The following is a 10900-nucleotide window of genomic DNA, read 5'->3' as shown; positions in this document are numbered from 1 at the left end:
AAGAGAGCCAGAAAAGCAAAACTTCAGACTTGGGAGCCCTTTTTCAGGATACACGACTTAACCTCCTGGCAAGGCCCATAGTGGGTGAGCAGCCTCTAATAAGATGGATCTCAAAGGCCCAGTGAAAGCAATGGCCAATGCTGGGCCAAGTAGAAAGACCTGAGCTGCCCTGGCAGATGGCAGAGGAAGGAATGAAGGGAAGTGGGCATGCTGGGGTGGACAGATTACATGAAGTCAAAAGCCCACCAGAAGACAGTGTTCCATGGTGGGGCAGGGGACATCTCATGCACTGAGGTCAGCAGGAAGGCACTGGTGAGAGGGACACCAGCATCACTAAGTTCAGAGGTGGCCACCTCTGCACGCGAAGGCTTACAGTGAGAGACCATCACAGAGCTGTGCTCATCAGTGTCAAAGGGGATGATGGGGCCCCAGAGTAAGAGACACCAGACAGAGGTGCTTAACCTCCAGAAGGCAGGAGGCCACAAATACCAGAGCGAACCACGAGGTCTGAAGGACAGCCATGGGGGCTTTACCTTCAAGGAGTTCTGGAGATGGCTAATGGAACATGGTGTCCCTAGGAGCAACAGTCAAAAAGGGTGTTGCTTCCTATCTACAAGCTGAAGAGGAGTGGAGGAGCAGGAGGCTAAGGGAGCTTCCCCCAGTAAAAAGTCCTACTTCCTTGCTTAGCTGCCATACTTCAGCCGGTTTTCAGGTCTGGAAAGAGGTGGCTGGATCCCTGGGAAGGACAATGGTGAGTATGCAATGATTCATCCAGTACTTCCCCAAAGGGACCTACAGCCACTTACTTGGGTATATGTACACTGGGGAGAGAATACTCAAACATTCGGCGGAACACTGGACCCAAGATCTAAGTTGACTGATACCTAGAGACAGGAAGCATCATCACGGCCCTGGTTAGACTAGGGGCTTATGGAGGCCAAGTGATAACTGAAATTCTGGCCAAAACAGGATTCACAGTGGGCCTGCTGCTGACCCAGCCAGTGGTCATTTCCTAGCCCTAAGTGTGTAACTGGAATTGACCTGGCAGTAGGAGTAATGCCCCCATGGCTCCTTGGTCTGTTGGAGTGAGAGCTGTCATAGTGAGGAAGGCCATGTGGAAACCTCTGAAGCTGCTCCCCCAAACCCCTCCACAGACAAGATAGTAAACTGTGAGGTTACTGTTGTGTGTCAACTCGGCTTAGGCTATAGTACCCAGTTGCTCAATCAAACACTACTTGGTGTTGCTGTGAAGGTACAGTAATCCCCCCTTATCTGTGGTTTCAGTTACCTGTGGTTCACTGTTGTCGGAAAATATTACATACATGAGATATTTTGAGAGACACCACATTCACATGACTTTTATTACGGTATATTGTTATAACTGTTGTTTTACTGTTATTGTTGTTAATCTTACTGTACCCAATTTATAATTTAAACTTTATCATATATATGTACAGAAAAAACATAGTATATGTAGGGTTCGGCATTAGCCAGTTTCAGGCATCCACTGGGGGTCTTGGAACGTATCCCGTTGATAATGGGGAAGTAGTGGATTTTGTAGATGTGGTTAACATCTACGATCAGTTAAGTAATGATTACCATCAATAATGTGGGTGGGCCTCAACCAATCAGTTGAAAGCCTTAAGAGGAAAACAGATTTCCCTGAAGAAATCCCACCGGTGTCAGCTCTTGTTTCATGAATTTTAGGCTTGCCTAACCGGCAACCATAATTATGTGATCCAATTCCTTGCCACATATAAAAACAAGCAGACGAAATGACTTAACCCGGTTCATGGGCCTCTGTCACTGGCTACCACAGCACTGGCATAATGGGCGCATGAGCACAGCAGCCACAATGGCTGAGATGGAGGCCAAGAGGCAATAGCATGAACTGCTTATGATGGCTGATGTAGCAGGGCTCCTCTGACAGGTGACTCTGGCTCAACTCACTTTGGTCTAGCTGAAACCATCTTAGAACTGCACAAGACTTTTCCTACCCACCCTTCCTTCCTATTTCTTCTCCAGAGGTTAGATCTGTATCATAGTCTGACAGCTTTCCCAGACTCCTCGACCCTCCCCTACTACATCCCCCACAAACTCTCCCAAACTCTCCTGCATGTCTAACCAAGGGTCCAAATTAACACAGGGAAGTCCAACTTAGTGCCCTCACTATTAAAGCTCTGGTCTTTCATTTTGCAGGGTCAGAAATCTGACCTCTAATAATTTACCAGGGAGTATTTATTAAAGGTCCTGTGACCTAGTTCCTACCAAACTCATTAAGAGACTGACAGATAAAGAAGAACGCTAAAACTCAAAATAAGAAGGAACTGCCAGGCAGACCAGGAGGACAGACAATGAAGCTGACAAAGGGTTCCCATCCCAGCAACAGTGGCTACTTGAAAAGAGGACAAAGGCTAAAAGGTAGCCTGGTATGTCTGGAACACAAAAAGGAATCTGGCTAGTCAAAAAGTAGAAACAACCCACATGTCCACCCACTGAGGAGTGCATAAACAAAATGTGCTCTATCAATACAATGGGATATGATACAGCCATAAAAAGGAATGAAGTACCGATACATGCTACAACGTGGATGGACCTCAAAAACACTACATTAGGCCAGGTGTGGTGACACACGCCTGTAATCCCAGAACTTTGGGAGGCCAAGGCAGGCGGATCACTTGAGGTCAGGAGCTCAAGATCAGCCTGGCCAACATGGTGAAACCCCATCTCTACTAAGATACAAAAATAAGCTAGGTGTGGTGGTGCGTGTGTGCCTGTAATCCCAGCTACTGGGGAGGTTGAGGCAGGAGAATGGCTTGAACCCGGGAGGCAAAGGTTACAGTGAGCTGAGACTGCACCAATGCACACCAGTCTGGGTGACAGAGTGAGACTCCATCTCAAATTAAAAAAAAAAAAAAAAAACACTATACTAAGTGAAAGAAGCCAGACACAAAAGGCCACAATTGTATAATTCCATTTTTATGAAAGATCCAGAATAGGCAAACCCATAAACAGAAAGTCGACTGGTGGTTGCTAGGGACAAGGAGAAGGGAGGAAATGGGGAGTTCTTATTTAACGGGTACAGGGTTCCATTTTGGGATGATAAAAAATGTTTTGGAACTAGACAGAGGCAATGGTTACACAACACTGTGGATGTTCAGTACCAAATGCCACCGAATTGTTCCCTTTAAAATGGTTTTTATGTTATGTGAATTTCACCTAAATACAAATAAATAATAAATACATTGCAAAGAAAAAATGTGGAAAGAGGCATATCAAACAAAAAAGTTTTAATGAAAAAGAAAAGACATTAAAAAGTTCTGCAAACAGGAGGGTTTGGGCATGGAGCTGGCTGATTTTAAAAATCCTATCCCATTCGTTCACATCAAGCTGTCCAAACCTAGTAACTAGAAAGGTCCCAAGATGCTGGGCTATAAACATCTAACAGGAAGACTAGAATTCTAGAATTATCTGGTATTTTCCCTTTCCTGAAAATTCCATCTTCAACTGGGGTCTATGGGTTCAAGAGCCATATTTATGAACCAAAATTCACAATACATACTCTGGTACAGGGACAATGGATGCTGCAAAGAATATCCACGATATCTAGCTGTTGAAACTGCAGCCCTTCCAATGACTCTAATACTCAAGGGATTAAAAGAATCCAGCCCCAGAAGTTTTAGATACAAAAATAGTAACAACCCAACTGAATTTGACTGCATTTAAAAAACATAATTATTTCCAAATCTACTGAGCAGCTGAACAGTCTTCAGTGACGCCTACGGTCACTGGGATTCGAAGACTCCCGCTCCCGGGAGCGCCAGGCCCTTTTATGCCTATGGGATTTATCTCGGCTCCTACTTCTACTTCTGTGACTACGCCCTTCGGAACGCCCATTGTACCAGCTAGAATGTGCATCTGAGCTCCGCCCTCTGTCCCTAATCCTGGTCTTTTCTTCTCTTGCCTCCCGTCTGCTTGAGGACTTGTGCTCGTGCTTGGGTTTCTCCTTCTTCAGCTCCCTCTCTAGGTCCTCTGCTCCACCAGAGTAGGCCGTCTTGGATTTGGGGAGCTTCTGCCCCTCCCTGGGCTCTGACTTCTGAGCTCTCTCCGAGTTCTTGCTGCTGTGCTTCTTAGGGCCAGGGTCATCCTTTTCCTTTACTGTCTTGCGTCTGGGTGACGAAGAGGATGGTTGCTCTGCCTGTACCTCCCGGTCAGCTTTCTCTTTTTCTTTCTTTTTTTTCTTTTTTTCCTTTTTGTCTGGAGGATAAAAGAAGCAGTAAATAAGAAAAGGGAAAAAAATAAAGAACTCCCTTAAAAAAAAAAAAGCACCTTTCTTTTCTGAATACATTACATCAACCACAGGTGCTATAGTTCAAAAACATTCACAGCTGGGTGCGGTGGCTCACACCTGTAATCCCAGCACTTTGGGAAGCCAAGATGGGTGGATCACGAGGTCAGGAGATCAAGACCATCCTGGCTAACACGGTGAAACCCCATCTCTACTAAAAAACAATACAAAAAAATTTCCCCGGGTGTGGTGGCGGGCGCCTCTAATCCCAGCTTCTCAGGAGGCTGAGGCAGGAGAATGGCGTGAACCCGGGAGGCGGAGCTTGCAGTGAGCCAAGACTGCACCACTACACTCCAGACTGGGCGACAGAGCGAGACTCCGTCTCAAAAAAAAAAAACTTTCACATGCTAGGAGGTGGGGAATGTGCATAAGGAGAACAACCTTGGCAGCAGCATGAAGCAGCCACTGTCTAGGCCTCCAGGAGAGTGCCTCCGAGAAGCCAACTTGGATGTCTGTCACCCTTGATATGTCAAGTTGCTGTACAAGGTAATTCCCATCCTGAGTTACCTCTTCAAAGACCTTATCTCCAAATACAGTCGCATTCTGAGGTGCTGAGGGTTAGGATTTCACCACTATTAACTTGGGGAGAGACACAATTCTGCCCATAGCACCAGCCTTCCACTGATACTCCCCACTTTCCCAATTAAACTATGCTTCCCCACACCGTCCCCTTTCACACTTGAGTTGATTATCAACTATCAGTGAATGCAAGGAAGAGCAGACATTAAGGCCACCCAGAATCTTCTCTTAGGTCTTAATGCTTTACCTTTTTTGTGCTTTTTTGTTGGTTTTTCATCTTCAGAGCTCTCAGACAAACTTGGTGAGGGGGTACGAGCCCCACAGCCCTTCTCCTGGAGCTGTCTGGTCACATCATCCATTTCTTCTGAGTCTTTAGGAGCCCGATAGTTAGATACATGATCCACTCGGATAGTTCTTCCTTTGATCTAAGCAAGACAGGCGATGCTTCAGTGAAGACAGACCTCATACCAAACTGTCAAACTATTTGAACACAAGCTACAGAGAACCATGATTTGAACTACATCCTTCACCTTCTTGTTAAATTCTGTCACTAAAGCAGACCTGTCCAACTGGTGTGTCATAGCATGTACACCTAAATATTAATACACTCAGCTCTCAGTGCAGCCAGATGAGGCCTGGGGCAGTTGTACCAGCAGCCTCATCACTTTACTCCGGGGCAGCATACAAATATCTTCATGTTCCGTATGTGCCATAAAATGAAAAAGACTAGGAAAACTACCTCAAAGCACAAGCATCAGGGAAGACTGAGATTTAGATGCACGATGAATTACCCTTGATCTGTAACCTAAGTTTACAGTGAAACATACCCTAAGAAGGTCTGGCAACTAGAAGGAATTCTTGAAGTCTAGCTTAATGCTACAACTGCTTTCTCCACCCAGTAATTAGGAGGCAAAGTCAGACCAACAGTTTGGAGGGAGAAAGGAAATCAAGAAAAGGGCACTTGCTTTTTTCTTAAGCCCTCACACCTTGCTCTAGCCCCACCATACTGGAACAATCGGCTCACACTGATTCTTGCACTACAAATCACATCTCTCCAGATGAACAACAACAAAAAATTAACCCCTCTGGCCAGGCGCAGTGGCTCACACCTGTAATCCCAGCACTTCAGGAGGCCAAGACGGGTGGATCACTTGAGGTCAGGAGTACGAGACCAGCCTGGCCAATATGGTGAAACCCCGTCTCTACTAAAAATACAAAACCTTGCCCGGCGTGGTGGCGCACACCTGTAATTCCAGCTACTCAGGAGGCTGAGACAGGAGAATCACTTGAACCCAGGCAACAGAGGTTGTGGTGATCCAAGACCACGCCACTGCACTCCAACCAGGGCAACAGAGTGAGACCCTGTCCCCCTCCCCCACCCCCCAAAAATTAACACCTCACTTAAAATAAAAACATTCTATTTATAGGCAGATACAGACTTACTCCCTAGGCAAAGTCATCCAAAATTTAAAGTTTGGCTTTTATTGTTCCAATACAAGAGCAGATTTTTATTTTTACCTTGAAGCCTGAGTGGCTTCTGTCATGTATCCTCTTCTCCATTTTGAAACACTTTGGAAAACCTTCCTTTTACAGTGATGCCCTCTAACTGATGGCTCCCTTAAACATCAAGCCTAGAACCTTGTTCCACTGTTCTATAATCTCCAGCTATTCCATACTCGTGAATCAGTGACAAACTCTCCAACTCAAGCCTCCCCCCACCAACTCTGTGACACTCTTTTCCTAAATGAGTGCAGCAACCACATGGAGCATCAATAAGCCTGACTTGCCCTATCTCCTTCTAAGAACTCAGTGCCTCACTTATGACAGTGGAAATGAGAGGGAACTGGGGGGAGAAAATTTCAGGATGAAATTACTTTTGTAGAATCTGTCATCAGATATTAACTAGAGAATTTCTAGGGCCCAATATGCTAGGTCACTGGAGATATATGACAGACATACATGGCTATGTCCTAGATTATGAGGCCATGATGAAGCCCAAAACCCCCAACACACCACAATATGGAAGAGCAATGTTTGCTAGTCTCTTCATCCTCCAGTACACCAGAGATGACAGTAGACAGTAAAAAAAGAAAGGTGAAAAACAGAGGCCTGGATGAGAGGCAGGCCTGGTGCCTATGCTCCTGGGGAGATGGTTTGTTAACAGATGGGGAAAAGAAGCAAGTCCTGCAGGGCCATGAGCCAACAGAATTATTTCCTGGAATCTCTTCTTGACCAGTGTCTCCACATCTCTGCAGCCCCCGCAACACACCAAGCTCACAAGTGCTGCCCTTGTGTCTGTGGGAACCAAGTAGAAAACGAAACCCCTATACATGGGAAAAAAGTCCAACCAACCTGCTTAGTAAGCACACTCACCTTGATCCCATTAAAATTGTCGACGGCCAGAATTGTGCTCCTCTGGTCTTCATAGCAGAGGAAACAGAATCCTTTGGATTTCCCAGTTTTCTTGTCCCGCACGAGATTAATGTTAACAATCTCCCCATATCTATTTATTTTATAAAAGAGTAAGACACTATTGACTTAAAAGGCAAAAACATGCAGATAAGGTAATAAAACAAAATTCAAATAATATAGTGTATACAAGAGATGCATCTAGAACAAGATGACATAGAAAGGTTGCAAAGAAAAAGTCAGACAAGAACAGGAATCCCCAATTAAAAAATGGGTGGCAATATCCAGAGCAAAGACTAATTCAAGGCCAAAATAAAAATATCACATGAGACTAAGAAGATTATTTTACACTGAAAAAGGCCTAAATACACAACAAAGGTATAAGCCAGGAAAACTTTATGAGCCAATTAAGAAATCAAAAATGTTAATTAAAAAAGCTATTAGAAAGGCAAAAAGAAACTAATAGAGAAAGTTATGGGAGAATTTAACACATCACTTTGAAGTTTATCATGCACAAAGTGGACAGAAATAAACTAAAATCAGATTAATTAATACACATAATTACTCTATTATAATAACAAATATTAATGTAGGACTATTAGATACATAGATATCTTTGAATCCTACAAGATGACATTTTCAAGAATCCATGAAGCACGTATTAAAATTGACTATGGATTAGGTCTCAATGTAAACCTCAATAATTATACTACAAAAAACAGAACAGACTATGTTTCCAATTATCATGTTATAAAGCTGGAAATGAAATTTAAAATAAAACACATGTTACCTAACTAGAACTTGAAAGCTACTCTCCTAACTGCATGAAAGAGAAGACGAAGCAAAATAAAAAAAAAAAAATCAATGGCAGACTATTTAGAAAATAGCAAAAATGAGAATATATACCAAAACTTATGAAATTGGCTAACGTCATACTCAGGAAAATTTGTAATTTTAAAAGAATTTTATTGTGAAGAGAAAGGATGAACATAAAGGAAGAAAGCAAACCTAATGAAAGCAGATGGCAGTTAATAAAGATAAAAGCAGAAATTAGGCTAGGCATGGTGGCTCATGCCTGTAATCCCAGCATTTTGGGAGGCCAAGGTGGGAGGACTGTTTGAGGCCAGCAGTTCGAGATCAGCCTGGGCAACAGAACAGGACCCTGTCTCTAAAACAAACAAACAAACAAAAATGCAGAATAGAAAAAAAAAGGCCAGGCATGGTGGCTCACACCTATAATACCAGCACTTTGGGAGGCAGGAGAATTGAGGCCAGTAGTCCGAGACCAGCCTGGGCAACAGAACAAGACCCTGTCTCTAAAAAAAGCTAACAAACAGAAAGGAAGATAGAAATAGGAAAACAAAAAGGAAATAGAAAAAAAAAGATCAGGCACGGTGGCTCACATGCATAATACCAGCACTTTGGGAGGCCGAGGCCATAGGATCACTTCATGCCAGGAGTTTGAGACCAGCCTGGACAATACAGCCAGACCCCTGTCTCTACAAAAAAAATTTTTTTTAATTAGCCAGACATAATGTGCACCTGTAGTCCCAGCCATTCAGGAGGGTGCGTGGGGTGGATCACTTGAGCCCAGGAGTTCGAGGCTGCAGTGAGCTAGGATCATGCCACTGCACTCCAAACCTGAGCAAGAGAGTGAGACTCTGTTTCAAAAAAAAAAAAAAAGAAAAAACATTAGAAAAAAAACTACCTTACTCCTTACAAAAAGATAAATTCCAGGTAAGTTAGAGGTTTATAAATTTAAAAATAAAGTCATAAAAATAAAATAGGAATTGACAGATATGTTACATAATCACATACATACACTTGAGCCCAAAATCCAGCATCCCACTTAATGAGAAATACTAGAACCAATTCAACTAAGTTTAGGAACTATTTAATACTAAATTGGAGGTATAGGCCAATGCAATTAGATAAAACAGATACAAGAAATGAAAAAAGGAAGTAACACTACCTTTTTGTAGATTACATATGACAGTAGCCCAAGAGCTCAAGGCTACAGTGGGTGTCAGAGCAAGGCCCTGTCTCAGAACAATCAATTAAATTAAAATGCTAACAGCTGGGGTATCTGGGTGACGGAGATACAGGTATTCTTTATACCATTTTATAATGTTCCTGTATTAAGCCTGAAATTGTCTCAAAACAGGAATTAAAAAAAAAAAGAATACAGGCACTGGCTTGAAGGAACTCATGTTGACCCTCAAATAGGGAAAATTTGAGCATCAAGAAAGAATAATGATAAGTATAACATATCAAATTAAGAAAAAATAAGTCCATAGTATAGGCTGAGCATCCCTAATCTGAAAATCCAAAATTCAAAATGCTCCAAAGTCCGAAACATTTTGAGCACCAACATGATATCACAAGTGGAAAATTCCATATCTGACACCTTTAATTTCTGATGATTCAATGTACACAAACTTTGTTTCACACACAAAATTATTGAAAATATTGAGGGTATAAAATTACCCTCAGTCTATGTGTATAAGGTATATATGAAACATAAATGAATTTTATGTTTAGATCTGGGTCCCAGCCCCAAGATAGCTCATTACGTTTATGCAAATTGGTAACACTTCTGGTCCTAAGCATTTTGTTGTTTTTTTTTTTTTTTTTTTTTTTTTTTTTTTTGGAGACAGAGTCTCACTCTGTTGCCCAGGCTGGAGTGCAGTGGTACTATCTCAGCTCACTGCAACCTCCACCTTCCCGATTCAAGTGATTCTCCTGCCTTGGCCTCCGGAGTAGCTGGGACTACAGGCACCCACCACCACACCTGGCTAATTTTTTGTATTTTAGTAAAGATGGGGTTTCACCACATGGCCCAGGCTGGTCTCAAACTCCTGAGCTCAGGCAATCCACCTGACTCGGCCTCCCAATGTGCTAGGATTACAGGCGTGAGCCACCGTGCCTGGCCCCAAGCATTTTGGATAAGGGATATTCAACCTATAATACAATACACAACAAAGTACTATAGCGAAGAGTTAATATCCTTCATACATGAAGGGCTCATGTAAAATCAACAAGAAAATAAGGAAAATACTTGTAGAAAAAAGTTGACAAAGGATATGAATAGACAATTTACAAAGAAAAATAATGGGCTGCAAATCTATAAACAGATGTTCAACCTCACTGATGATGAAATAAAGGCAAAGCAAAGTAATAATGAGAAGCCCTTTGGCAAATATTTTTTAAAATAGTCACTGTTAATCAGGATTCAGAAAAATGGGCATTCTAATGAGTGTGGAAATTGATACAACCTTTTGGAGAGCAATTTGGCAATGTTTATAAAACATCTTTAAAATGCTAACATATTGATCCATATTCCTCTTTCACTAAAGAGACCATGAGGGATGCATACAAAAATTTATATACTATAATGTACATTGCAGTATAATTCATAATAGCAAACCATTGGAAATAATGTCCAACATTTTTAAAAAATGATAAAGAGATATGCCAAAACATTAAGGTTTTCCTTAAGAGTATGTCCTATTTTCTTCTTTATACTTTATTTTGCCAAATGTTCTATAATGACTATATATTACCTTCAAAATCAGAAAACAAAGTAGTTTTTCTTTTCTTTTCTTTTTTTTTTTTTTTTTTTTT

At 42.2% G+C, this 10900-nt stretch overlaps 1 protein-coding gene across 1 annotated transcript in view; it reads right to left on the bottom strand.

The window, feature by feature from the left end:
- Window positions 1–1117: 1117 nt before the first annotated feature.
- RBMX2 (RNA binding motif protein X-linked 2) overlaps window positions 1118–10900 on the bottom strand; it is a 13275-nt gene continuing 3492 nt past the window's right edge. The window contains exons 4-6 of the mRNA XM_032757613.2: window positions 7241–7370; window positions 5115–5292; window positions 1118–4257 (exon numbers count right to left, since the gene is read on the bottom strand). Of these exons, the coding sequence (XP_032613504.1) occupies window positions 3770–4257; window positions 5115–5292; window positions 7241–7370 (796 nt within the window). The 3' untranslated portion in view covers window positions 1118–3769. The remainder of the gene's footprint in view (window positions 4258–5114; window positions 5293–7240; window positions 7371–10900) is intronic.

The sequence above is a fragment of the Hylobates moloch genome, unplaced genomic scaffold, assembly GCF_009828535.3.
Source record: "Hylobates moloch isolate HMO894 unplaced genomic scaffold, HMol_V3 SCAFFOLD_7, whole genome shotgun sequence".
Classification (NCBI taxonomy): Eukaryota; Metazoa; Chordata; class Mammalia; order Primates; family Hylobatidae; genus Hylobates; species Hylobates moloch.
The sequence above is the reverse complement of the archived record's forward strand: the minus strand, read 5'-3'. Positions and strand labels throughout refer to the sequence as shown.